A 27,352-nucleotide genomic window follows, 5' to 3' on the forward strand; every position below is an offset into this window, starting at 1 on the left:
GGGGCGCGCAACGTGATCCAGAGGGGCGTTTGTGGCGCGAACAAGTCGCAGCGCTGCTGGCAAACGCTGCAGGATCGTGTGCTCGCATGCTGACTTTGGAAGCTTCCTCGGCGATACCGGTAAAGAAAACATCGTATCGTTTATAGCGCTGTTGTCTTCGCCTTATATTCGTTTACGGACTTGCCCTGTGTATGCATTAGGAGCATCGGCACTGACGACCGAGTTCTTCTGGACATCGTCGGCGTTATACTCAGTCATATCCAACAACGGAACGCGGTTATCGTGCAATAGCTCACAAGAATAATCATCGCTGGTGCATATAGATGTATATGGCGCTTCAGATTCCATAACTTGCCGAATCCTATCATATCAATGCGTTATTACTGGCGGGCATCCGATTCTATCTCATGCTCAATGATCTTATGCATCGGACGTCGTCAGCGTTTCAACACAAAACCCAGATTAAGTACTCGACCATTACTTTGATAGTGCGCTCAGCAGCAAGCCATTGGACGCTCCGAATCCAAGAGTCACTTCCGGATCGTGATCGAGGAACTCAAGCCTCGATACAGAACGTGCTTCGACGCATGATTGCTGGTGAAATTGCGCTATCGTACGCTTCTCAACTTCGAGTCGCTCGCTTTCTATCCAACTGTCCGCTTACCGCACAACACCTCGTGCATCCGTCTCTTTTCCGCGTTCTTACACTCGACGAGTTTCAGCATGTACACACACTCGTGATGCGTTCGTTTCGTCCTGACGGCACCTGTGGTGACTGGACAGCATCTGTCCCAGTACGCGTTGAGCGCACCCGTCGAATGCGCAGAAATGCAGTATTTGGGTGCCACAGTACGTCCAGAGCCATCGACTAGCACCAAACGATTCGAGGGGTCGCTGAATTCCCCTTCCAACCCACTGAGTAACTTAGTGAAGGTTGTTTTGTGGCATCCGTGCACCCGGAACCGTTGCTTACCTACCGGGATCTCACATTCTCCCGCGAAGGATCGTTCGCTTGAGTCATCTAGAAGTTGGTTTACGCTCTGAATGAAGCGTGCAACGCATCGGCATCTGCTCTGGACGGTGTCGAGAGCGTCGAGATGGATCGCGAGGCCATTATTATGCCACGTGTTGGTATGTTCGCTGATGCACATGCTTTCGGACTCTTGATTATACCAAGCCCTGAAAATGTCAAACCGAATTCCATTTTCTCTCTCAACCATCAGTAATCAGGAGCAAGGTTTCATCGAAAATATCGGGAGGCATGAGGGCCGCTAACACCTTCCTATCTCGCATGCCCACTGAGAATCGCCTGGCGAGGTGCTACCCGGTCAGGGACGCTGGGCTAGCCTTCAGCACGTTACGCGGTTGGCGATATCTAATGATGTCCTGCATTTCACAATTTTGGAAGATTCCCCTCATTGATGTCTGGTCGTTGTGGGGCCTTTACAACAGCTTTTCCACGGAAATTCCCGATAAGAAAGTTTTTTTCATGCACTACGTCGTCCTCACGTAAAAAATATCATTTTCTTTACTTCCTGGTGGTTCATTCTTCCACTCCTTGTTCGCCTTGCCATCTACTTGATGGGTTGGCAAGAGTGTGATCGCTGCACGCCAAATACGACGCTTTACCAGGGACCCAGACGCACCTGGGGCACTGTCAGACCGAAGCTTTCCTGCTTTCTGCATGTACCTACTATACTTCAAGAACGTTTTCGTCGCCGTGTCCGTCGCGAGCATGCCCACGAACAGGGATGTGCTCCTTTCCGTATCTCCTCGCGCCCGTCCGGTGAAGCAACTCATCAGTTCAGGGAAAGCGAAGATAGATGGTGATTTGTCGAAGAACGATGGCACGGATGCAAATTTCCCACATAAACATATTTCAGCGAAAAAATGGCGTTATGCAACAGTGAACTGCGCCGTTGACTGCGTGGAACAAGGGAGAATCGGCTGACACGAGGAGGACCTCGAACCCATTCTGAGCTGCGTCATCCCTGACCGCTTTTGATTGATGGAAACCAACGCGCGATAGAGGCAGCACAGAAGCCTGCGCGATGGAGAAGCCACGCACAGCTTCGACGAAGGATGAGGTGTCGGACGATGCCATCCGTGTTGCGACTTGCAAGCGACCACACCAGAGTATTTCTCGTGATGCTTTTGTTGTCGAAATGCTCGCTTGGTTCTTCTTCACGAACTGTACTTGGTCCTTTATTCTTTGAGTACCCATAGACAGGTGCACGGTTCTTCCCGAGTACAGTCTCATCGAAGGAGACAAAATCCCGTCGCCTATGCAAGAAGCGTTCCCCCTCTCTCGTACGAAATCGATCGAGTGCTGTTCAGCGCGCGACGGTCTCATATAGGAGCGCGCCGACCTCTCTGTCGATTTGTGTCATCAATGTCATTCGTATGAGAGATACAAAAGCTTGGCATCGTGTGGAGTGTTTCGTGCTTTTCCTCAGAGACAGTATGGAGTGGAATGAGCAGTCAAGGATATAGTCCTGAAGATACAGCTTAACCGGTTCGGTATACATTGGACAAGGTTCAGATCAACCTCTGAGACAAGGCTGGTTTAATCTCGTGCGGAACTCCTTGAAACTGGCGTGTACATGCAGGGCGGTTTCTCGCAAGCTACCAGCGGCAACATCAAGTCTTCCGAGGATTTTTCTTCATTCTACAGGATACATTTCTTCTGTCGAATGCCTCTCAGAATAACGAAAGCGGGCATGTGTGGGCGCACATATGCAGCGTTCACTGCCCTGAGTATAGCCAAGCGACTGCGACATCCCATCGAGCTGTCCAGTCATGATCTGTGCGTATGGCATGCGTCGTGTCTGGTGCCCTCACGGAACTTCACTCATTGCTGGGCTGTCGACGACGAGCCCGCACCGGCACCAGCCGATGAGACTGATCTCGCGGCTGCTGCTGCGCTCGCTCGAAGCACCGCTTCGATGCAGCGATCCATTTCCTGTCCGCCGTCCAAGAAATCGCTCACGTTTCCGGTTTCCCAACCGTTCCGCAGATCCTTCACCAGCTTGTATGGGTGCAGAACGTAATTACGGATCTGCTGACCCCAGGCTGCTTCGACGGCTTCGCCTCGAATTTCCTCCCAGCGGCTGCTGCGCTGCTCCTCCCGAATGACGAGCAGCTTGGCCTTGAGAATCTGCATCCCCTTGGTGCGATTCTGCGACTGCGATCTTTCAGACGAGCAGCGCACAGATACACCGGTCGGGATGTGTACAATGCGCACAGCGGTTTCGACTTTGTTCACGTTCTGACCGCCGCTGCCTCCTGATCGCATCGTCGTAATCTCCAGGTCCGAGTCCGGAATCTGCAGCTCTTCCTCCTCGTCTTCAAGAATCGGAAGCACCTCTACCCCTGCGAACGACGTCTGACGTTTCGCATCCGCGTTAAATGGTGACTGTCGAACGAGTCGATGCGTGCCCTTCTCCCATCGCAGATAGCCGTATGCGTACGGAGCGTTCACCTCCAGAACGGCTGACTTGATGCCCGCCGTCTCACCTGGTGACAGGTCGGAGACACGAACAACCTTACTGGTTCCACCGCTCTCCGATGCGGCATTTCCAAACTTTCTTTCACACCAGCGTGTGTACATGCGCAGCAGTATCTCGGCCCAGTCCTGTGCATCGGTGCCGCCGGCGCCCGCCTGGACGGTGACGCGTGCTCCAAACCGATCGTATTGGCCGGAGAAGAGTCGTTCCAGCTCGAAGCTTCCCAGGTCGCTTGCAATGCGTTCGAGTTCCGCCAGGGTCCCATGGAGCAGTACTCGCACATCGTCCAGGTCCTGGTTTGCGGTGGCAGACGTCTGTACGCCAGTGGTTCCTGGTTCGTGCGTGGCTGGCAGTTCCTGCAACTCTTCGATGGTGGCAGTTGCGAGCTGCACCACGGAATCGGCGTCTGCAACAGCTCGGAGCCAGCGTTCAGCGCGCTCCACAAGCGCCTTTTGATGAGCGAGTGCGCGAAGTTTTCGCTGGGCCTCTTTCGCGTCGTTCCACATCTCAGGAGAGAGTGTTGCACGTTCGAGCTCTTTGAGCCGTTTCCGCTGAGCTTCAAGGTCCAGCAGTTCTGAAGTTCGATGAACCTGCTCCTGCACAGACTGGCGCAGTGACGAAACCTCGTGGGCAAGGTCTCCAATAGCGGTAACGCTCTGGTGTATCGGTTGAGAGCATGCGCAAAGGCCGCTCGCACCCCAGCTTGCCGCTAACGCTTTCGGGTATCGGGGTTTCCCCAGGGCGATGCCGCCCCATCGCCCGCGTGGTCGACTCCAGCGTCGCGAGTTCAACGCGGAGCGCTGTTTTCCGAACCGCTGGTGGAGCTGTGCACAGTTCAAGCCACAGTTGCTTGATACCAGCACTCTATCACTTGGACAGGGCGGTGCGAACATTCCAGCGCAGCAGCGCCTCTCCCTCGCCAACATGTCCACAGTGCACGCCAGAACACAGACGCACTTGCGTCTCTGCTTCGAATGTGCGCGTTAGCCAAAGCGAACACCTTCAGTCCCCAGCGCGTTATTGTACGTCGCACGCTGTCTCTCTCCGGTGTACGGTCGGTGCGTTGAACGAGGCTCCCCTTCGAAGCGCAAGCGCTCCAGATAACACGTCACGAGCTTCCCCAGTTTCTCCGTAGACGCTTCCACGTTTCAAAAAACTCCACACAAGTCTCTCCTCTGCCAGAGTGGAAGCTTGAGCGTTCCACCAGCCTCGTAGGCGCTGATCCCTCCACTACAGACAAGCGTGTTTGCTGGTGTGCTTGAAACGCTCTGCTGCGTTCCCTGCACAAACGCAACGAGCAGCGCGGCGCTGCTCGTAACCGCATGCCGCACGCCATTCCCGCAGCTGCAGTCGATCTGGACAACGCTCACTCCTTCAGGTGTTTGCGGTATACCAGCGGGAACTGCTGGAAGTGCAGCTAAACCGGGATAAAACATTACAAGATGCGCGAATGGAAGAGTCAAGATGCCTGGAAACAACACAGCCTCAGGCTGTGCTTCGGCGTATGGCCTGGCACGGAGTTTTTGCATCGACCGCGCGCTGTTCACCGTCGCTCAGGGGTTGTGTGCTCACAAATGCAAACAGAAGACTCGCATCCTGAGACACCGCAGGTACCCAAGGAGTCTCTTCAAGAGGAAAAGGATTCATCACCTGCTACAGATGCCTCTTTTATCCAGTCTCAAGATGGGAAAACCGTTTTTCTTGATCGGCGAACGGAGCGTCGGATTCAGCGAGGCTTCGTGCTCACGGAGCGCGGTCCACGGTCTATCTGGAAGCCAGCAGGCACGAGTTCTCAGCGTAACGAACGAGTGCCGCGGCGTGCAGCTGCACGTGGCGGGGCTGGTCCACCAGATACCACACCGCAGCTCGCGACTGTTCGTGTGCTCGTTTTGGGGGCGAATCACGTCGCACAGCGCTTAGCGGAGCTGCTTTCATCGCACTCACGGGTTTGCGGCTGTTACTTTGTGAGTGAAACTACCGATGAAGCAGCGATTGAGTCGATGAAAAAGTATGCGTACGCGTTACCGTTGCGCAGTGCACTGAATGACGACGAAGTCGTGCGCGTTGCGGAATGGGTGCTCGCCGATTATGTATTTCTGGTACCGACCGGGGAGACGCACGATGACGGAGTCTCCTTGAAGGATAAGGAAAGATTAGAACGCACGCTGGCACAGAATCGTGTCACGTTCATGGACGAAAACCTAACCGGCTTGCTTCTAGAGAATCCCAGTCTGATAGATGCGCTATTCCGCGCTCGTGATAGTCTAGAGGCATAGACTTGGCGCAAGGCTGACGAGGCATTGGGATGCAGTGTAGAGGCAGCAGCAGCAGCAGCAGCAGCAGCAGCAGCAGCGCTAGTTGGGAACGCAAAGGTTCATCATGGGCATGATGTCGAAGTGAGCAGCCAGAAACTTTTCTGGATCGAGTTCTGTTGTGCACTTCCAGGCAGTACGGGAGTCTATTCGCTTCGATAACAAGGTAGGAGCATCGCGAGAAGCCTGGTAATCTTGGGGTTTTCATGGACGCCCGAGTTGGAGGCGGATTCAAAACACGGTTCTTGAATGAGCCGCGTTGCACGCAATTTTGAATAGATTCGCGATTGGTTGCTTCCCAGCGCATTTCCATCCTTCTTTTCATGACGAGTAGAGCGCAATGCTCTGAGGTCGACGCAGCAGAATAGTTGCCCTGGTGCCGGATCGGTGCCGAGCGCGTCTGCATGGCGCATAATTGGAAATGCATTCAATCGTGTGATCCCTTCTACAGAATGACCTGCATCTTTTTCGCTTTCATTTTCAACTTATCTCGACGCAAGGGCCTCGGCTGGCGTTGTCCATTCATGGACTATCGGCCATTGTACCGTATGCAACACCGTTCCACGTTTTCGCGGTTGCAATAGCACGTATGGAATCTGATCGGAGTGAGGATCCTCGAATTTCTTGTCTTCCCTGCCAAATATAGGTAATGTGAGCTCGGCATTGTGCTTGGATCCGGGTGTTCAACAAGCACAAACTCCTGATTCGAGCGCTTGCATCATGTTATGGATCGGCGGCCTCGCTCGTAATTCTCTTGGAACGCTTCGAATAGCTCCGGGGCGGCGACTTTTTTCGCAGTCTTGCATCAAGACGAGGAACCAGATCCCATCGGATGCGCAGTTGCTTCGTATTCATGGTATCGTCTCCGTGAGTCTCATCAGATTCTGCTCGATGCATAGTACCCGCCCGCTCACGATGTCGAATCGATGCGCATAGCCAAACTCCCGCGGATGCGCGAGCGCTACCGCCGCCATCCCGAGGCAGAGAGGACTATCATCTCCGGCAAACCGTTGCACCTGCCGACAGGTCCATGCTGGAGTTCCTATCAGAACCAGAGCCATTTTCGATCCATTGACACCGGCCTTCCAGGCACTGAACATGCCGAGGACGCTGGCTGCTTCGACATGCCGTTCGCCTAACGGTAACAGAGCGGCTTTGAGGCGCCTTTAAGGGCGCCGACTCGAGACGCAGTCGGAATTCGCTTTCGCGTTCGACAGTGTCTAGGCGAGCAGCAGCGCCATGCGCATCCCAGCTCCTTACAGACCGCAGTTGCGAATCGTAGCCCTGACTCGGTCCTCGCTGGTGTTGCTGGTTTTCGATAATGACCGAATCGTGCGACAGCTTTCTCTGTTGAGCAGAAGGAATGCATACGAGCTCGCTGGTCACGATGCTGCTCCCGCATGGACAATGCTGACAGCGCCTGTGCATCAAAACGTGAGACGCATTGCGTCCGTGAGCCAGCGTTCCATGGCCAAGGCACGGTGCGGACGCTGCCTCCAGTCAGGGTACCGCTCGACACGAATTTACGCTCGGTAAACAAGTTGAAACGTACTTCCTAGCATCATTTGAGCGCGACTCGTAGCGAACACGATCTTTCTGCTCCAGACGGTTCATGTAGCATGCCAGCATCTTCTTTTGCTCGGCAAGATAGCATAAAACGATCATGAACGACGCTCTAACGCAAGCTGATGAGCACGAGCAAGCATCTGATCCATTGCTTGCAAAACTCGATCATACAATTCCTGCCGAAGCGTCAGCAGTTTTTCGGCTCGCTCGAGGCCGCGCGTCCGCGTAGCCTGGAGTGCACAACCATCCAGCTCCTCCAACGCTCGGACAACTTTGCGGTACGATTCCATGCCCGGCTGCGTTGCTGAAGCAGTGTTTGCATCCAGTTTGTCCAACATACGGGCGAGATCGAAAAACTTTCGCCGCGTCTCCGAGAGTGGCACTCGTCGAAGACTCAGTCGGAAGGCCTCGATTTGATCACGTTGCTGGTCAGGAGAAGCGGTTGCTGTGGGCTGCCGCCGCTGCTGCTGCTGCTGTTGCGGCTGGGGCGCTGCGGTTTCGACCACCGGCAGGCTGCCGCGCAGCAGCTCCAGCGCTTCCCGACACCGAGTTGCTGCGTCGATCAGCTCCTGCAGGGAGGAAACTTGCGTTGGGGTTTCTCGAGCCCGGCTACTTGTGTACCGTGCGCGCTCATCTTGAACATTTTCGTCCGCAACAAACACGGACTGAACGGGCTCCCGCTCCCAAACCGCATGGACACTGGTCGTCGGGGCCTGCAGTTCTGCCGGTGTCGGCGTCGCGGCGGTAAGCTCCGTTGCACCAAAAACCAGAGCGGCGTAAACCGTTATGCTGCATGCTAGCACATTGGCTTTTGCTGTGAAATGCTGCAATCGCCGCTGCTCTGGTTGTACCTTGCAAGCCTCCGCAGCGGTTGCATCAACGCTGGCGCCTGGCGGGTAAGCTAGTCGTCCTAGGCACCTCAAGTGAAGTGGTTGGTGCCCCTCACTCTTTGAGCTAACAGTTCGTCGAATTCCGCTCCACCGATGCCGTAGTCGCTGGGAGAATGCCACTGAGTTTGCAAAGCCGAGCGCACACTGCATCAGTGTTTCCGAACCGCTGCTCAGGAACAGCGTGGAGCGAAGCTACGACTCGGACGAAGCGGACGTCGTGCCCAGACGGGCACAGCGTCTTGTCCGCGTATACGCGCTCTAGCGTCGCTGTTCGAGGGCCTTTGACGCTCGTTTGCCTTGTGGAACGACTGGTAGCGATTGTCTACCCTGATTGGCAGGCACGTGCTTCAGGTTTGTGCCTTCTGAGGCACCCGTAGACGTTGAACCTTGCAAACTTGGACGGCACGTAGATCTTCCAGCGCTGCGCTCTCTATTCTTAGCACGCTGGACAGAGACCCGACACCAGCTGTTCGCTTCAGGTAAGGTCGAACGCTCCTCGGCTGACGCTCTGCTTGCCTGGCGAGACGAGATGCACGTCAAGCGTAACTTTCAGGTTACGCACACGAGTCCTGGATCCCAGCAGGCGCGAGCAGAGCGTCTTGAGTTCTTGCCGCAAAAGAGGAGTACGGGGAACTCGCCACGGGCCCGCGGTCCCGCTTTCACCGACAGCGCACGCGTCTCTAGTCGAGTGCAAGTATTCCATACTGCGCTTGCTTTTTGCTCGGTTCAGGGTTGGTTGGCAGGACGCCCTGTCTGGTCCGCAACAAGGCAGTGCTCGCAACGCCCTGCCCGTGAACGCGGTATGCGCTACTTACGGGTGCAACGTACCAGGGGCATCGCACTGAACCTCTACGGCAATCAAGCCTTACCCAGTGATGAAGCGTTGCCCCCAGGCATGCCACCGCCGGTGTCGAGTTGGTTTCCCGGACATATCGCTAAGGCGATGCGAGAGCTGCGCGACCGTCTCTCCCTGATCGACGTTGTCATCGAGGTCGTTGACGCCCGAATCCCTCGAACAACGTTTCCGCAATTCGTTCACGATATCCTTGGCACAAAAAGCCGCGTCATTGCGCTCAATCGTACGGACATGGTGCCCGTTGCTGCAAGCCGACACTGGCTCGCTGCGTTTCGACGTGGTGCACTGGACCGCGCGAGCGCAGCGTCCCAAGTCGAGCACCAGGCGAATGCACCCTGTTACCCAACCGATGGTAAGCTTGGAACCGGCATTCCTCAACTACGGCGTGCGTGCATTGCTGCAGGGAAAACCGTGAATGAGCGGAGGGCGCGTCGAGGCCTGCTTTCTCGACCGATTCGTGTGGCGGTCATCGGCTATCCAAATGTTGGAAAATCAGCGGTGATCAACCGGCTCTGCAATCGCCGAGCAGCGGTATCTGCTGCACGTCCCGGGGTCACGAGGCAGCTCCAGTGGGTTCGGATCGCCCAGGATCTGGAACTGCTGGATACGCCAGGCGTCATTCCACCGAAACTCGAGGAGCAAGATGCTGCGTCGCGGTTGGCCATGTGTGACGATATTGGTGAGACGGCGTACGATGTGGAGCGCATCGCGAGCCTCCTGATCGACACGCTGCTGACGCTGGATGGATCCTCCTGGATTGAGCATCCGTCGCTGCCAGCCAATGAGCGGCACGCTGTTCGATCAATCTTGCAACATCGGTATGGGTTTACGGATTTCCAGAATGGCGAGGATTTTCTCTATCTTGCGGCAAGGCAGTGCACGCAGAGGGACGTGGACAAAATGGCTCGTCGCCTGCTGACTGACTTTCGCCAACTTCATTTGGGGCGAATTTGTCTGGAGCCCTGCAAAACCGACTGAGAAGGCATCGGACTTGTACTGCAGCGCGCAAGCTAAGCGGTGATCTCCAACGGATGCCATATGGCCATTCGGGCCTGTTTTGGTTCCGCAAATGCTCATTGAGAATTGCATCTGCGGGCAAGCAGAATCGTACCTGATGCTTGCAACCGCAACGACAACGAAATCAAAGACAATTCCGATCAGGTGAGCATACGTGACAGTACGCGTCTGTCTCCGGTGGCGCTCGGCCGCATGCCTGTCATCCACATGAACTTGGTGGCAATGATATCAAGTGACTGGATCGCGGGGCGTCTTGGGCGCATCTTTTTCGATGAGGTTACGTGCCACGGGGAAACCTGGTTGGCGTTGCCGCCAGCGAGAAGCTCGCTGTCGTGCACTGCGCGCCGCCAGGGCTGGTACGGTCTCGTACAGTCCATCACCACACCTCTTTCCGTATCGATGGCACTGTGGTGTCATTTTGTGGCATGCTGCTGGGGCCTCTAAGGCATAGACACGTCGCCGGGCCCGTACCCCGGGACACGTGTATCGATAGGATGTGTTCGTTTCAGATGAATATGTCCAACATGGTTGTTTATGTTGTTGCATATGCTGGTGCGCCGGGTTCACGACGCCCAAATGGACGCGCGCACACGCACTGTGCATTTCCATCTTGCGAGAGTTCAAACGAACTGGAACGCTTCTTGGCGATTTCTATGGGTCTGAAGCATACCTCTACCCGAGACTCGCTGCACGTGCAGGTGCTGACTAGCGAGCGCACGCTGGTAACCGTTCCATCTTTTGTTCGCTGCTGGAGCAGCTTGGGAATCTGTGCCCTCCGGATGACATCGGCAGCACGCGCTCTCAAGGCGCATGGCGCTGATGAAGCCCCTGAATGGTGATGACGAACCTGATGCCATTGACGGAGGCGAGTTGCACGGCGACGTATCACGCTTCTCCGTTACCCGACGTGAAGTCGGTGGCAAAGCGCAACGTTTGGACGAGCATTTCGAGCGCAGGTTCACCGGAGCAAAGCCCCGGACCCCAGGAAAGCGTTCTGCTGGTGCTTTTCCCGGCCTCGACGCGCAGCGGCAAGTCGCAGGTGCCCTGTCGCAGGCGTGATATCGAGTGTGCAGCAGTCGCTGCGCCTCAAGTACGGATGATTGCATCCTGTTGGATCGCGTCGTGCACGATACGATCTTGATGGCTCTGCAGCGGCCTCGAATTCAGCCAGAAACTGATGCAGGAATGGAATGTCGCTTCATCACTTGTCTTGGACTATGTGCTGAAAATTCGTCGTCAGCGTGATGTCTAGAAAACGCCTCTCTCGGCAGAGGGCCCATGGAAACGAAATCCTTTTGGAAGGTTTGCGGAGATTGTCTCGCCAAATGACTGCACAGGCGTTCCGACGATGCGTGTTCGTCACAGGCTTGACGTGCAATGGACACCACTCGGTTCGAGAAGTTGCGCTTGTGTCCAGCACTTGTCCTGGCCCCTAGCGACGAAAACGCCTCAGGTCGCACGTGGCGCATCAGCTGTGCACGGGAACAAGCCGAGCGGCTGGCCCTGTACTTGTACCAGATGCGAACAGAACATTGAAGTGATCATGCGGTTCCAGCGGCTCGAATTTTTCCAATTTTTTTCTAAATAAACAGCGTCGACATTTATAGTGCAGCAGAAAAGGCGTACGGCCTCTTATGCAGGTCTGGGATGATCGCTTGTCATGTCGAAGAGGCGCTTTCGACGTTGTCCAGCTGGCAATCATTACATTACTGTCATCGAGATGATTCGCGATGCGCTCGAACAAGGGTTCGTATAACAATCGATATCATTTTTCAATTCATAGATAAAGCCGCCTCTATTTTTTCGTTACGTGCAGTTCGCTGAAATCACACATTTTCTACGTTTCCGATCTTGCTTTTGAAGAAATCTTGTGGGCACCGCAATTCGCAACCCACTGGATTCACGAGAAAAACTCGATTGCACCCACTGAGGTCACGTTCACAAGCTCGTGCAGAACATTCACTGTACTGGTGTTGTCAACTGATCAGGTCAGGTCGAGAAACGAAAGCCTCTTCTCTCTGCAGGCATCGCCGCAAAAGGCAGTCGACAGCAGCGTCATAGATCTCGCGCTAGACGCTGTCAAAGTCTCCGGTCTTTTCCGTTCGCATTTCAGAGGGTCCTGGGCTCGGACCTGGCCACTGCAGCGATCGCGTCCTCGGGGAGCGCGCGTCACCGCTCTGCACGAAGGAGGCGAAGACAAATCGAAATTTTTTGACTTGTTCCGCATCCTGGATTCTCTTAACGGTACTCGTTCCGAAACGGACATCATTGCTTGCCCCAAGTCTTCTAGCAAATGGAACAGCGTTCGCTTGTGTCTGTGTCTGTGTCTGTACGTCGCAGACAGCGTACGCATCGATGGGAGCGCTCAGAAGAAACCCATGGACATGGGAGATGGCACGTGCGCCCTAACTAACGAAGGCATCAAGCCGACGCCGCTGTACTCGTCAAAGCCATGGTCCGGGCGATGAAACAAGCCTTCCCGTGTCGTAATTAGTCCCTCATGTGAGGGTTTTTTAGGGACATATGGAAAGTCTTGGCCATAAGCAAGTGTTACCGCTGCGTGCGCGTATTCAGCTAGCATACAAAGAAGATGAAAGGGCAAGGCGGGCATAGGTCGTATCTGGCGCCTGTGCATGACATGCGTCAACAACCGCCGGGGTCTGTAAAATCGGGACATGAACGCCATCATCAAATCATTCGAATGCTGAGAATGGAGCTTGACAGAACGGAGCGACCGGTGTATTGTATGGCAGAGAAAGCGAAAGGAGGCAGTTACAGAAAATTCCGCAAGATCTGGTATTGATGCCATTTGGAAGAGACCCAAACTTTCGCAAGTACGTCCGCGTCCACCAAGTCGTCCTCTTCGATTTTATGCTGACACGGGTATAAAAAGTCCAGTGATGAGATGAGCGGAACCTCTCCCAGATTCGCGGTTTCTTCGCTGGGGTACCTCTGGGATGGACGGCACTCACGCATGTATACATGCATGCGCATGCTCACCCCGAGAAAAGCATACATAAAAAGGCAGCAACCTCATTCGTAGAACGAGGGCAGCGGGTGATGATGCTCGTGACTGAATCAACTCATCATCGAGTCGCTCCTGGCAGGAGTATCGGGTACCGTGCCCAGTATGCCTGTAAGCAGACGCCATTTCATGGCTGTTTCGCAGCGCCGCCTAGCGGCCTCGTCACTCCACCCGGACGCATGCACGCTGCCGACGCAAAGGCGAACCGCAACCTGCTGCGCAAACCCTAATGAGAGCCGTTGGAGCCATCGAGGTCGCGGCTTGTCCGGATCGGGAGCTCAACCGGGTTGTATGGAACAAAAACGTTCTGCATATATTGCAAGAATCGTCGACGATAGAAAGCTGGCGGGCAAACCGATGGCGCTGCACCGCAATAAATAAAGAGTTTCCAGCCAAACTCCAGTCTTTTGGGTACGCTGTAATCCTGCAGTGCATCAATAATGCCGAGGCGAAGCTTGTATCCAACGTAGTTGCCAGCCTCTCGGCGAAACGCGATCAGATCCCGAAAAAGAAGCTTGTCTTCAGTGGCATCGGTGATTCTCTGGGCGAGAGTTGGACTTTGCGGGGCCATCCCGGGCGTCGAACCTGGCAGCTGCAGTGTAAGCTTCGCCAGCGGCGACACAGTGCTCAAGAGAAGCCCCTCCTGGTCTGTGTTTGTTGATTCCAAAATGACCGGCAGCGATTGCTTCTGCGTCTCATCGGCAAACGGGATTTCCGATCCATGCGCTCGTCCTTCGTGAGTCGCACTGTGCGTGCGTTTCCATAATGGTGCCGGGATCGGTTCCGAGAGCCCAATGAGAAGCGAGTAGTCCATAATATGGAGCTCCTCCAGGAACGCCGTGTCCCTCTCGATCATGCGCATGAGGATGGTGTAATCATTTGCGCGAATCAGAAACGGTGAGCGAATGTCATCCTCTCTGAATATCGGCACCGCAACCAGTTGAGAGAATGCAATTCTCTCTGACCACTCATGCTCCACGAAAGACGTTTGGGGCACCTGCAAATGCAATGGAGGTCTCTCTGTTCCGGTCTCATTTGAAGCAGCTGGTGATTTGCTTGAGCGAGTGCGTGCATCCGCAAGAGACGCACTTGCCTTTTTCTTGTACCGTTGAGGAAGGCTCCGTAGCGACCTGGGGCGCGGCTTCGATCGCCGGCTTCCTTTCAGATCGTACTTTTCATGCAAGCGAAAAGCGGACGGGAATAGGTCCGGGACGACAACGAAACGAATATGGTGTCTTTGTCGAGTCCGGATCTGAAACAGCGCTAAGTACTGCGGGAGCAGAGTGCCCAACGGATCTGAAGAAACGTAAGCGAAGTATGCTGGTAGCAGTTGAATCAGCTTCGAGTACTCCTGTCGCGTAATGGTCTTGAGTAGAAACTGCTGATCGTGCGTCAGGAAGAAAAGTGCCTGGGAGTTACCTGGACTGGGTATCTCTACCAGTCCTGCTGGGTTGCAGAGCGACCCCAGGAACTCATCGTCAGTGTAGCCGAACACGCGACGCAGACGTGCGAAAACGCGCGGTGCCGAAAACTCCCATTTGATCGAGTCGCTAAGAGGTTCTATATACCGGTTCGGTACTTCGCGGACACGGTCTCCGGCTTCCACATGGCATACAAAGGCTGCCACAAAGTCCGCATCCTGCAGAGGGGCATTGCGCTGCTGCCGCTCCTGCTCGTGGAGGACTTGAAGGGATCGGCGCACACCGGCCTGAATATTCAGCGCAATAAACCATGAAGGATTATCCTTGAATACAGTAATCCCGGATTTGTTCCGCCGCATCACTTTCGGTTGCAGCGGGCCCCGCAGAAAAGTCGGAAGACTTCGCCGCGAACCAATACGAAAAACTCCCAGGCGCTGGAAGGTGCGCAGAAAGTCCTCCCTCAGGTTCACTTGTTCACTGAGAGAGTACTCTCGCTCAAAAGCTTGTGTCAGTTGATCGAGGCCCAAATACTGGACTCGCCGAGCCCCAGTAGAACAGAGCCGATCTCCGCCTGTCCCAGGGCTGTTGGCGTCTGTCGGCGTTGCGTGCTCGTCGCTTCGAGGGTCATCAAAGTAGCTGTTTCGCAGGTGACCATCATCAATCAACCAAAAGCCGCCTTCGTTCCCTGTATCGATAAACCGTCCGGGTTGCGGATGCCGTTCACGAACGATCCGTTCGAGCTGTTCGCGATCCATGTCATACACTCGCTTCGCATATTCGTAACGCACTCGCGTGTTTACAGGGAGCTCAACAAGCGCCTCCCACACCGGGTATGTGCTGGGTGAGGTCTCCAGCGCCACAGCGCGCTCCGCGTCCCAACAACCAAGCGATTCACATGAACCGAGTAAGATGATGTCCTCGTTCGCGATGGTGTACGAGCGAACCCGAAATACGGCTTCGCAGGTGCTAGGACTTTGGTTTTCGTCAGCATCCACGTTCGAAACGCTCACTGAGTTCGAACGAGTCTTCGAAGCGTGGGTTCCTCTGCCTCTCAGGAGGCCGCTCACAGCGGGAATCAGAGACCAAGGCCGTCTCCTCGGCCTCTTCATTGTAAGCGTAGGGTACTCTTAGCTGTGCCAACCTCTCCCGACACCTTTACATATCCCAGAGCGTGCGAGTTCTGAACCCGAAACGCTACTCAGTGGAAAGCGCTTGTCGAGTGTCGACACGAGCGCCGCTTCCCGTTCCCCGGCAGCAGACCAGCGGCAGCAAGCGACGATTCGGGGGTTCAGGGAGGTGCCGATCCGCAGCCTGCTGGGACGGGTGCGCGCTCGCCAGCAACGCAGGCCGCCGGATACCGGGGCATGTCCACGGTGCACTCGCAGACGGCGTCGGGGTAGGCACGGACGGCAGAGTGGGTATCCGTATGGGCGCTTGAAGGGAGCCTGATTGCCGCAGAGGTCCTCTTCGTGATTCATGGAACTTGAACGAATTTATGCGGCATGCATCTTGCTTCGCTGGCTCTCGATAACAATCGCGCAGCCGTGGAAACCTTTGTTCGACGCATTGATGCCGCACCCGATAAGGACTAGGGAATGGAGTATGCGAGAGCCCGCTCCGTGCATCGCTGATGGTGTACGCAGCCGATAGCTCTGTTGCGCGCTTTCGCTTCAAGGAGCATCGCTGGGGACGCATTCGATGCATGCTGGTCGGTTTCATACCGAACAGAATTTGCGGTCGATCGACGATGACTCCAGAGCGTTCGACCCGAAGTTGATCGAGCACCAAATGTTGTTCAGCAGGTAGCTTCTGATGGAAGCTTTTGTTGCTGGTTCGCGGTGATGGACTCGGCGGTTGCCGATGTCTGGTGTGTTCTCGTGCGTTGCACGTTCGCGCACTGCGCCTTGGTCAGATACGAACGAAGCACGGATGTGCTCGTTTTGTTTCTGCGTTACGATCTTTTCTGCAGTTTTTGAAGATGAACTGCGCCGTCATTGGAAGTTTGCGTGTAAGAGCTTATGGACTTGCATGTAGCTCTAGGACTTTCGGTCGACTTTTTTGGAGTTGATGCTTCTCCGCTCGAATTCTGTTCTACACGGGAATCGAGATGATTCTCGTCGCTCCTGGACCAGCATTCGTGCAAGAACTGATATCACGATACAACTCGCACGTATAGGCTTCCATTTTCCTCCTCGCCTTACGTGCAGCATATTCAGATCACGGAAAAATCAGTTGTTCGATGTTGCTGTTTCAACGCAAGTTGCGTGCGCTGCAATTGGCGCCACTGGATGGACATGACACAAAAATTTGGTGTCGTCCATTGACGATTCGTTGAAAAGCACATGTGAAATGTTCTCGGAACATGTCACGTAAAATAACCAATTCCATTCCAAGTCCGTATTCTTGTAAGTTTTCGATCAAAGATGAGACGGTGCTCCAAAAGAGTATGGTACCTCCCAGGGGATATGCCTCCAGAATCACATGGTTTCGCTGTTTGCATGGAAAAAAGTTCTTGGGGCTCGGATTTTCCGCAAAGAAACGATCTCTCTCAAGGAGAAAAGCGTCATCGCTTTGCACGAAGCAAGCGTGGACGGATCCGAATTCGTCGAATTTTATCCATTCCGGACGCTTTTCCAGGTACTTGTTTCTTCATGGACAACAGCGTCGCGTTCCGTAAATCCTCGATCGAATGGGGCAACGAGCGTTTCTCTGTGCTGCGGTCAGAACACTCGCTGAAGAGATTTGGTAGCAGAAGCCCATTTTCGTACGGTACGGAGCTCGCGGGCAGGGTAACCGTAGACGGAATCCAATGGGACCTTCTGAGCCCGTCAAGCACATGTACCGAATGATATGGCAAGCGTTTGCACGCAACGCGGCAGCTTCACGAGCAGGAGATGTGCTTGACATTTGGGATCACTTGACGACCGTCAAGTTTCACTGCTGCAAAGCTAGCACCGAGGCAATATACAAAAGCATGAAAGCGGCAAAAAAGCCTCGATCGCATCTTGTGTCTGTGCATGAACTGCGTCACCAACAGGCGGATGCTGCGAAATCGGGAATCAAACGCCGCCACCTGCATCCTTCGGCTCTTGACAACGGAACTGGGATCACAAGACACTCGTGCGCATTCAGAGCCGTAGACTAGAGATAGCAAAAGGAAGCTGTGCCCAAAAATTCCACAAACGCCGGTGTTGATCGTATTCAGAATAGTCATAAACTTTGGTGTGAACGCCCGTGTTTTTCCCAGTGCACTTTTTTTCAAGCACGATTGCAATAGCAAAGCGTCTGGTGCAAGAGCGTTGCAATCGCCGTCGCTCCCAGGATACCGATCTGCCGTACGCGCCGCTGCAGGGTCCGCGGATCGCGCGCCCGTGCCAAGCAACGCATCCGCCCTTGGAGCGTTACGCGCAATGCATCGATGCGATGCATTGCGCTGCGCGCTGCAGGATACCCGCCTGCAGCCGATGCCGTGCGGTGTTCGATCTCCGCATCGACTTGCGTTCAGCGTTCCAGGGGTTTCGGTTACCGCTCAGCGGCACCTAGGAATCAGAACGCTGTGGAACAGAGCGGTTCTAGGTCTAGTGGACTGTGCCATTTAAATTCTAGGAAACTTGAACGTTTCTACGGGAGCAATACATCGTCAGGAACCCCAAAACATTAAAGTGTGGGAAGCTGTCGCCACGCGCTGCAAAGGTGCCCGCGTACGGGTGCGAGCTGCCGACTGTACCGAACAGAATTCGGTCTGAAAATGTTTAAATCTAAACTATATCGACGCTCTTGGCGGAAAAGGCGACAAGATAATCAGCAGATCCTGAGAAATCGGGTGCTCAAACGCAAGCAGCAGGGGCAGGAACAGCAGCAGGAACAGCAGCAGGAACAGCAGCAGGAACAGCAGCCCTGGCGACTATGCGCGGACGTGCACGCCCTGTTCCATCGCCTGAGTGAGCACAACGCCCCCGGCGAGAAAGATATGGCACACGCTTCTCCTATGCAATCCATTACGAGGCCCGGTTCGTTGACATGTACCAGTCCGGCGCTTCGCAAAGTTCTTTCTGAGACCCGGGCAGAACTTTTTCGCACGCGGGATCGTCTCCGGGAGACGCAGCAGCAGGTCCGTGAACTGGAACATGATCGGACGAGCCTCGAGCAGGCGCTCATGCGTGTCCTTGAGTTGGATCAAGTCCTCCAGAATGGGCAGACGCCATTCCGTGCTTCCCACGTCTGGGAAACTCCACGAGAGGATCGATTGTTTTCACGTGTCGGGGTGGCGAGCACCCCATGGCTGGAGCGGAGCACGGTGTGGTTCTCCCCCCGAGAACCCAACTCTGCGAAACGAGCGTTGATCATTCAAGAGGCCCTCGAGAAACGATTTCCTCAGGAAAGGGCCCCTCGTGACGAATGGGACTGTTCACCTGTTCTCCAAACGAGCGATCTGACAGCGGACCACATTTCTTTACCTAGGAATGACACATCCGCAGCATATGAACACTTTGCCGATCGATCTATATGACTAGGGGCGCGCAGTGTTCCCTTCGATCGCTGACTATAGATCCCATGTATGATCGCGTGCGAGTATGTCGCCATCCGAAACATTGCAGCTCAGTACAGGCAGCGATTCACTTGCTCTGGCGATGAAGAAAGATCCTGAGAAACTGCATGGAATGCTCGTTAAACCGCATGGGAAGCAGTGCGCTGCTGGTGATATGCGCCTGTGGTATGCGCCGCGAGGTCCTCAGACACCGCTGCCGCTGGCGTCACCATGGCAGCGCCCTCTCGACTCGAACCGCATATGCTGTTGAAACGGCGTCGATGGATACCGAGGCCAATGCTCCACCGTCTCCCAATAGCACCTCAACTTCTGGGCTACATGGCTGTGGGTCCATCCAAGTTCCGAAGATGCTTCGCAAGTCGTCTTTGCCGGCCGCTATGTTTGCGAGGAAACAGCACTCGGCCACCTTAAAAAGCTGCAGCATCAACACGGCGTCGGGAATGGCTCGCATAACCTCCGCCTGTTCTGCAGCGCGACACGAAGCAAGCTTCGAGGCTGGTGGTAGTAGCTGGTTGCGTCCACGCTGCAGTTTGTCGGAAGCGAGGAAGCTGCAAGCGCCCCGTATCCGGCCAAGCTGGGGGTGCTGCGAGCTCTCCTCTATTCCCTTCAGGACGATATTGCTTTCGACCAGTGACTGAGCGCTGGTTGATGCGTCTGAAGTGCGAACGAGATAAATTAACAGAAAAACGTCAGCACAGGCGTCCGTTCACAGCTCCGTTGTATCGCCACCGCAAACGCAGTGAGAGTGCGTCGGACGCATTCAGCGTTTCTGCAGTCATTGTTTCCTCCTGTTTCCCAAGTGCCAACGTATCAAGACGTGGGTGCTTCAACGCACACAAAGAGCAGCAGAGGAGGGTTCTCTCGATGATGAAATACGCCAGGTGTGCGCGCCGAGGACGCTGGTGCAGCGCTGACGAGCCCCTACGACCGTAGGCTGCGCGGCGAGCACATCTGTCGTACCCCTAGGTTTGATTGGGTTCGTTCAAGTGAGCAACCGCAAAAACTAAAGCCGTGCGAGCTTTGGGCAGAAGACCTCTATCTCAGTGATGCTCGCAAGTGCCCGCGCACTGAACCGATCGCTGACTCAGCGAACTTTTTCTTTTGCTGGATTCGGGGACTCGCGAGTAACTGGACCTCACGCGAGCTCTGTCCGGCGCCTCTGCACTGGGCGCTTGGGTGCTGGGGCAGCTCGGCTTCCCGAGAACATTGCGCCAAACATCCTGCGGGAACTGACAAGTGCATTCAGTGCAGGTAAAGAAAGCCCGGTTTCGATACGAGAACTGCGCCGGGCGCTTTTTGACACTGTGACAGGACTTTCACCTGCATATGTCGGTCACGCCAAGGCGCTGGCGCTTCTCGCCTGGAAGGCACCTGGGCACTATGCTGCACTGCGCAGCGTCTTGTTGCGTTTATCCATAATGCGACCAGCCTGGTCACCGAAGCATATCCTCGATATTGCGAGCACCTCTGGGGGAATGGGCATCGTAGCTGCTCAGGCAACATGGCCCTCTACGAAACTCGATGCCGTGCTCCTGCACTCACACCTTGAGGCGACCGCGGCGTGCCAAACGTGGCTGCGTGCGGATACGAAAACGCGTTCCTATTTGGAATCCCCTGACGACTATGACCTAATCACCGCCGTGCATTGTCGATCTGATGGCGGCGCTTACGAACGAAGCCTCGACTTCTTCGAGCAGCTTTGGATGCGCTGTCGGGGGATGCTCGTGATCATCGAGCCCGGTTGTGCTGAAGGTTTTGCCCGTATGGAAGCTGTGCGCAGCCATTTACTGCAGCGCTTCCATTCCTCCGTGAAAGTCGCGGCACCGTGCCCCCATTCCGGTCCGTGTCCGCTGAGCACGAAGCACAATACCAAGATCGCGGCGGAGCGGGGCGAACACGGCTACCGCCACAACTTTTGCCATTTTGCTCAACGCTATCATCGAGATCCATCCCTGAAAGCGTTCGGCGCTCTGGATCGCGAAGGAAAACGTATGATGCCCTCGCATCGGGGTCATGCTCTGCGCAGATACGCTTACGTTGCGCTGGAACGAGTCCAGGAGGACGACGGCGACGACGCTGCGCGCGCCGCAACGCAGTCACAGGCTCCACCAGGTCGAATTCTGCGGGAGCCGCTACGACGTGGAGGCCACGTTGTCATGCATGTCTGCCAGCGCAACGGCCAAATTGAACAGCACACATATACGCGTCGCAAGCACGCAGACGGAACCTATCAAAGAGCGCGGCATGCTGCCTGGGGCGACGAATGGGACGCTTCTGATCGAGACGCAGCATGTGGACTCGCTGATGCAGAGACACCGCTCGACCGTGCAGGGACGAATGTGTCCTGATCAGAGCCAGAAACAATGATTGTACCAGTCGCTCATGATCGAGCGGCCCAAGCGAAGGTGGCGGACAGCCGACTGCCTCGCGAGCAGTGCCCTACGCAGCAGTAACGCGAGGAACGTTTGCTGTAGCGCGCTGTGCTGTGCTGTGCTGTGCTGTGCTGTGCTTTGCTGGATGGGATACATCTTGCACAGGGACGCGCGATAAGCTCCTGTCGCATGGCTTTTAGAGCTCAGTGATGAACCGGCTCCAGGTGGGCGCTTCTATCGGCACCAGGTGTGAAGGCGCGGGCTTCTCTGATGCTGCTTCTCGTCCAGAAAAGGATGTCGAAGCCCGTCCTCATCACCGGGCAATCGGTATGGGTACCTCACGGGCGCTGCGCTGGAGCACTTTATGGATCCCCACTACCGAATACGATACGCACCACGCCGTCGGCGATGCGCCACCGGCATGCCCTCATCTAGTGCGGACACGTTGCACGACGACACGCATGCGGCCGTGCGTGTGTTCCGCGCTGCCCATCACCGCTGGACACGTGCACAGCATCAGTTCGCGAACGGTGCGTGCGCGCGTGCATGGCTTCCGAGTGAGCGGCGGCGGGATATGCGTGCACAGGACACGTGTACAGGTCGCATGCGTGCGTGCATGCGTGATAGAAACGAAAACACGGCGGCAGCGCCCTGGAGCATCACATCGTGCTTTCTTTTCTTGCTGTCGTTCATTCACCAAAGCGCATTCTTTTTCGGGATGTTACCGCTTTCACGGATAGACCGGAATCAGTTCCGCAATGAATTACGTGTGATCGGAGTATAGCAGGTGATCTGGAGTATCGATTACGATTCGCAATTGTCGGCAAGAAACTCGTGGGTTTACTGCGTGTGCGTCACTGCTGTTCGTGCAGTTCACGATCGAGTGTTTCCGATAAAGCCGTCCCGATGTCTGGTGTGTATTTCGCATCGTCCGGCGCGAGGAGCTCCTCGTCGCTAGCGCGCTCCTCTGCCAGCGACACGAAGAATCGGATGGCTAACTGTTGTGCATACGCCGGCGTAGCGTCGTCCAGGGCGTGCGCACCCGGGGCCCCCAGATGGCTCTGGAACCATGCCTGGACGCCAGCGCTTAACTGCTCGACCCGCTCCGTGGGGTACAGACGCAGAACGGCAAGCCACTGGTCCGGAGAACCTGGCAGAACGGTTTCCGATTCTCCGAGGACAAGCCGGGCCGAGTCCCCAGCAATGCACAGCGGGATACAGCCAGCGCTCATGGCCACGGCGATACGTCCCTGCCAATGCGGACTCGCCGAAACCAAGCAGAAACGAGTGCTCGACGCCAGCGACCAGAGGTCCAGAGCGTCGCTGCTGGTGAAGAAGCGAACGTCAGTCTCGGCATACCAGGACGCCACGTAGAGTGATTCGGACGGCAGCAGCTGCGTCAACACGGAAACCGTATACGGCCGCGATTCCGTTGTCTTTTGTCTGGAGCTTGGCGCGTCGAATGCATTCGGAAAAGGCGGAACGAGCCAGCGCACTTCCAAGCTTGGCACGCTAGTGTCGAAGAGCATCTCAGTGGAGGACACGATAAGCGCAGTCTCGCCTGCGAGGATGACATGGCGACAGCGGCGACAACACGACTCTGAGCCACGGTTCGCCGCCAGTGCGCGACAAAGCGCTCGTGCAGCTTCGATGGGGCCGCGCGATGCAACGCTGGGCGAAGCGCTCGCCAGTAGCGTCACCAGGATATCAGCGGCGTCCGGGTCAACAGTGCGGTACGGATAGTGCAGCGCATACTGCTGCGCCGCATTCGCTGCCAACGCAGCGTACGCTGGTACGTACTGGGATGCACTGCCGCCCCAGAGTTGACTATACAACCACCCAGGATACACGAAAATGCGTGGGGGCGTCAGATTCTGGGCCTTCGACGTCCAGGCCCAGGACGTCGTTGACAATGTGGCAAGTGATTCGAGCGCACTGATGCGTCCCAGCTGAGCGTTCGGCGCTGACGCGGGTTCCGCGGTAGCCGCTTTCGCCCGGAACGGCGCCGAGGGGGTGTCCCAGAACGCCGCCGACGGGCTATCGCGGCTGGCGGCTAGCGCATCCAGCCAGTCCGCGAGGTTACCTCGATCCGGAGCCATCAGTCGCAGCGTCGAATAGACTGCCAAGCATGCAATAATAAGGTGCACAGCCCAGCGTCGTAGGTGGTAGAGACTTGCGTTGGCGGACCAGCGCCGCAGCAGCGACGCGTACGGCGTGACGCTACCTGGAAAAGGTGTCCGCAACATCGGCTCTTGCGAGGCTGCTACGTCGCAGCTGCGAAGAGCGACGGTCGGCCTAGGTCCTTTCAGCGCACGCGCACCGTCTATAAGCGTTGCGCTTTGCCCGAGGAGCGTTCCCGGGCTGGCCGAGTGTAGCGCGCGCGTCCGGCGGAGGGCCAGGGCTTCGTGCCGGCGCACGTCGCCGCTGTCTTTCTTCTCCAGCGGTGGCGCTCGACGCTGCTGCGTTCCAGGTACACCCGCGGCCGGCGACCAGGATCCAAACTGGTGGTCCGCTTGCGCAACCTATGGATGCGGATCTGCTCGAAAAAGCCCGAGCACTAGCGGATCCGGCCTACGTTACTGTCGCCGAAGCCGCCCGCCGAAGTCGCACGGCGCTATTTCGTCAACTCCTTACCCAGCGAAGACTTTTGCCTCAGGGACTCGACGAGCACACCGTTCGTCTATTGGTCGACGAGCTCGCCGGCCTGGACGCAAACCAGTTTATAGACCAAGCCAACGTCGGCGAGCGCGAAGGCCGTATTTACAGCGAACTCGTGCGGGCGCGCCATTTCGGAATGGCGCACGGCATGGGCCGGGCCGGCGACCTGGCTGCCTCGCAGCCCAAGGCCTGCGGTGCATCCATCCTCGTGCGTTTATGCGCGGCGCTATTGCTGGATGCGCTCCATGTTGCCGGTTTCAGGAGCTGCCGTCGGGTCGCGCTGCTGCCGATCGCCACCGGCATGGCGATGACGCTGTGCCTGCTGGCGCTTCGCTGGCAGCGACCCGCCGCAGATCGCGTCCTCTGGATCCGCATCGACCAGAAAGCATGTCTGAAATGCATCAGAGCCGCTGGCTACCAGATTGATGTTCTGGAAAACAAACTCGATGGCGACCAGGTCGTCACCGATATGGAGGCGTTGGAGAAGCGTCTGGCAGCGAGCGACCCCAGCCGCTACGCTGCCGTCATCAGCACCACATCGTGTTTTGCGCCGCGTGCCCCTGACCGTGTTGTTGCTATCGCTCAGCTTTGTGCACGTTACGGCATACCGCACCTCATTAACCATGCCTATGGCGTGCAGAGCCGCCGCTGCAACGGGCTCGTGTGCGCAGCGTGTCGCCTAGGTCGGGTCGATGCCGTCATTTTCTCGTTCGACAAGAACTTTATGGTGCCCGTCGGCGGCGCCGGCGTTGCTGGCACCTCCCCCACGTTCATCGAGGCAGTGGAGTCGTTATATCCGGGTCGCGCCTCCGTGGCACCGGTAGTGGATCTGTTCATTACACTGCTCCAACTCGGCCGCGACGGCTTCTCGGGACTGCTGCGCGAACGCGAGCGTCGTTTCCAGCGCTTCCAGGCGCAGCTGGCGCCAGTACTCGCCAAGCACGGCGAACGACTATTGCACACGCCCGATAACCCAATCTCATTCGCAATCAGCCTGGAACACACCATGCTCGAGGGCGGCATCGAGCCAACGGCGATCGGGAGCATGCTGTACGCGAGGCGCTGTTCAGGGCCGCGCGCCGTGCTCGGCACCGAGCGGCGTCTCGTGCAGGGGGTGCTTCTAGCCGGGTACGGTGCGCATATCGCGGATTATCCGGTGCCGTACCTCAACCTGGCAGCAGCCATTGGGATCCGGGATATCGACATCGAACGATTCTGTCGCCGCCTGGATGAGGTGCTGGGGCAGGTGCGCGGCACTCGCCACGCCTCTGCAGCTAGCGCGGCGCTTGGGCCCCGAGCCGATCCAGGTCCGCCATGAGGCGCGGCAGGCGCACCAGTCCGCGGATTCGTGCACCGACGCGACCGTCCCTGCGAATGACGAACGTGAGATCATCGCTCGGTTTCACATTCGATGCACGCGCACACTCTTCCCGGATCCAGGCAAGCCATTCCTGAGGATTCGCTGGGGTTGCGATCCAGAATGCATTCGCTCGTCTGCGGGCGGCATCCAGGGCAACGAGCCAAGCATCGAGCACACCTGAAGCAGACCGCGTTTCCGCGCTGGACGGCACTGTAGGCGTTTGTCGGGCCGCGTCCCAGAGGACTGGCACCCAGACAACGCTCCGCTGAATGAGTGCATCCGAATGCGGCTCGGCCTGAGCGAGCCACTCGCGCGCTTTCTCCAGACTCGTGACAGTGATGATGACTCGATACTGCCCTCGCAGGGAAGCGAGGGGAAAGCGCCAGCGAGGTCCCGGCTCCGACTCTAGCTGTAGCGCAGCGAGGCGCGCTCCCTGTTGCATGCGCTCGAGGCGTCGCTTGGCAGCCACATCGTCCCAGCGGTAGAGTGCTGCACAGAGCACACCAGAGGTCACGTCGATACCGAGGTTGCGCGCAGCCTGCCACCAGCTCTCGGTGGCGGTTGCACTGCCCGTGAGGGCCACCAGGCTACTCAGCGCGATAACGCTGGCGATGGTTGCACTCGCAACGCCGCCGGCATAGAGAAACTGGCGCGCTTTGCGGAACGGTGCCTCGGCCTCCTCGCGTAGCTGCCGTCGCTGTGCGGCACTGAGCGCAGCACTTGCTGGTGGTTCCCGGATAGTGCGCGCCTCCCGGAGCTGCGGTTTCGGATAGCGGCTCTCGGGCTCCGTTCCCTGGTGGCTGCTCACGCTCGCACAGGCAACTGGCACACGCAAGTGCTTCTTGTGTGTAGGCGAGGAGCGTGCCGATGGCATAACTGCCGCGGTGCGCGTAGCGCATGCCGCACCATGCACCCACGCGGAGCGCGAGTACCTGCACTGCCGTGTGCACACCGCAGGTACAAAACCGAACCACAGCGACTCCACGGTAAAAGCAAGTTGTCTCTGATGACGTGCCGGTCTCGAAACCATAAACTTGCAGCGGAGTTTGCTTTAAGTCAGTTCCCCGAAAGGCGTCGTGCGCTTAACCTGTTGCACAGGCGCACGTGCCAGCACAAAGTGGCAGCGTTATGGATCGGCGCACACCTGCACATAGCAGCGTTCACGTTTGTACCCGTGGCTGTGCAGCCCAGTGTTGTTGCAGAGTCTGCGTCCAGGAGAGTGCAAGGAAGCGGCATGGAACCGCACACCGAATGAGGTCTCGTGATCGAGTCATCTACGAGTTTGACTCCGTTCCCGCTAAACTCTGTCTAATAGAAACATACATCGACTGAGGTCTCGTGATCGATTCATCTACAAGTTTGACTCCGTTCCCGCTAGACTCTGTCTAATAGAAACGTACATCGACTGAGGTCTCGTGATCGATTCATCCACGAGTTTGACTCCGTTCCCGCTAGACTCTGTCTAATAGAAACATACACCGACTGAGGTCTCGTGATCGATTCATCTACGAGTTTGACTCCGTTCCCGCTAGACTCTGTCTAATAGAAACATACACCGACTGAGGTCTCGTGATCGATTCATCCACGAGTTTGACTCCGTTCCCGCTAGACTCTGTTTAATAGAAACAAACATCGACTGAGGTCTCGTGATCGATTCATCCACGAGTTTGACTCCGTTCCCGCTAAACTCTGTCTAATAGAAACATACACCGACTGAGGTCTCGTGATCGATTCATCCACGAGTTTGACTCCGTTCCCGCTAGACTCTGTTTAATAGAAACATACATCGACTGAGGTCTCGTGATCGATTCATCCACGAG

The 27,352-nt window shown here is 56.4% G+C and overlaps 10 protein-coding genes across 10 annotated transcripts, besides 4 other annotated features; 5 read left to right on the forward strand and 5 right to left on the reverse strand.

Annotated features, from left to right (window-relative positions):
• Window positions 1-2,851: 2,851 nt before the first annotated feature.
• Window positions 2,852-4,432, reverse strand: CYME_CME148C (chloroplast peptide chain release factor RF-2; the record flags this gene model as incomplete). Its single annotated transcript, XM_005535592.1, has 1 exon — window positions 2,852-4,432. The coding sequence occupies one exon, from the start codon at window positions 4,430-4,432 to the stop codon at window positions 2,852-2,854; it is 1,581 nt and encodes a 526-aa protein (XP_005535649.1).
• A 516-nt stretch (window positions 4,433-4,948) lies between these two features.
• On the forward strand, window positions 4,949-5,782 carry CYME_CME149C (hypothetical protein; the record flags this gene model as incomplete). The annotated part of the gene is made up of 1 exon (XM_005535593.1): window positions 4,949-5,782. One exon carries the CDS (start codon window positions 4,949-4,951, stop codon window positions 5,780-5,782), a length of 834 nt encoding a protein of 277 aa, XP_005535650.1.
• Window positions 5,783-7,479: 1,697 nt separating this feature from the next.
• CYME_CME150C (hypothetical protein) lies at window positions 7,480-8,424 on the reverse strand (the record flags this gene model as incomplete). Its single annotated transcript, XM_005535594.1, has 1 exon — window positions 7,480-8,424. The coding sequence occupies one exon, from the start codon at window positions 8,422-8,424 to the stop codon at window positions 7,480-7,482; it is 945 nt and encodes a 314-aa protein (XP_005535651.1).
• A 379-nt stretch (window positions 8,425-8,803) lies between these two features.
• On the forward strand, window positions 8,804-10,108 carry CYME_CME151C (GTP-binding protein of Nug1 family; the record flags this gene model as incomplete). Its single annotated transcript, XM_005535595.1, has 1 exon — window positions 8,804-10,108. The coding sequence occupies one exon, from the start codon at window positions 8,804-8,806 to the stop codon at window positions 10,106-10,108; it is 1,305 nt and encodes a 434-aa protein (XP_005535652.1).
• Window positions 10,109-10,671: 563 nt separating this feature from the next.
• Window positions 10,672-12,330: a sequence feature (possible transcribed region).
• A 1,068-nt stretch (window positions 12,331-13,398) lies between these two features.
• Window positions 13,399-15,702, reverse strand: CYME_CME153C (phosphatidylinositol-4-phosphate 5-kinase; the record flags this gene model as incomplete). The annotated part of the gene is made up of 1 exon (XM_005535596.1): window positions 13,399-15,702. One exon carries the CDS (start codon window positions 15,700-15,702, stop codon window positions 13,399-13,401), a length of 2,304 nt encoding a protein of 767 aa, XP_005535653.1.
• Window positions 15,703-18,319: 2,617 nt separating this feature from the next.
• Window positions 18,320-20,008: a sequence feature (possible transcribed region).
• CYME_CME154C (hypothetical protein) lies at window positions 18,342-19,103 on the forward strand (the record flags this gene model as incomplete). Its single annotated transcript, XM_005535597.1, has 1 exon — window positions 18,342-19,103. One exon carries the CDS (start codon window positions 18,342-18,344, stop codon window positions 19,101-19,103), a length of 762 nt encoding a protein of 253 aa, XP_005535654.1.
• A 180-nt stretch (window positions 20,009-20,188) lies between the features above and the next one.
• Window positions 20,189-21,490, forward strand: CYME_CME156C (similar to mitochondrial ribosome small subunit component Rsm22; the record flags this gene model as incomplete). The annotated part of the gene is made up of 1 exon (XM_005535598.1): window positions 20,189-21,490. The coding sequence occupies one exon, from the start codon at window positions 20,189-20,191 to the stop codon at window positions 21,488-21,490; it is 1,302 nt and encodes a 433-aa protein (XP_005535655.1).
• Window positions 21,491-22,368: 878 nt separating this feature from the next.
• CYME_CME157C (hypothetical protein) lies at window positions 22,369-23,760 on the reverse strand (the record flags this gene model as incomplete). The annotated part of the gene is made up of 1 exon (XM_005535599.1): window positions 22,369-23,760. The coding sequence occupies one exon, from the start codon at window positions 23,758-23,760 to the stop codon at window positions 22,369-22,371; it is 1,392 nt and encodes a 463-aa protein (XP_005535656.1).
• A 278-nt stretch (window positions 23,761-24,038) lies between these two features.
• Window positions 24,039-25,490, forward strand: CYME_CME158C (similar to UGA suppressor tRNA-associated antigenic protein; the record flags this gene model as incomplete). The annotated part of the gene is made up of 1 exon (XM_005535600.1): window positions 24,039-25,490. The coding sequence occupies one exon, from the start codon at window positions 24,039-24,041 to the stop codon at window positions 25,488-25,490; it is 1,452 nt and encodes a 483-aa protein (XP_005535657.1).
• On the reverse strand, window positions 25,447-26,562 carry CYME_CME159C (hypothetical protein, conserved; the record flags this gene model as incomplete). The annotated part of the gene is made up of 1 exon (XM_005535601.1): window positions 25,447-26,562. One exon carries the CDS (start codon window positions 26,560-26,562, stop codon window positions 25,447-25,449), a length of 1,116 nt encoding a protein of 371 aa, XP_005535658.1.
• A 150-nt stretch (window positions 26,563-26,712) lies between these two features.
• Window positions 26,713-27,352: part of a sequence feature (possible transcribed region) that runs on past the window's edge.
• Window positions 27,300-27,352: part of a sequence feature (possible transcribed region) that runs on past the window's edge.

The sequence above is a fragment of the Cyanidioschyzon merolae genome, chromosome 5, assembly GCF_000091205.1.
Source record: "Cyanidioschyzon merolae strain 10D DNA, chromosome 5, complete genome".
Taxonomy (NCBI): Eukaryota; Rhodophyta; class Bangiophyceae; order Cyanidiales; family Cyanidiaceae; genus Cyanidioschyzon; species Cyanidioschyzon merolae.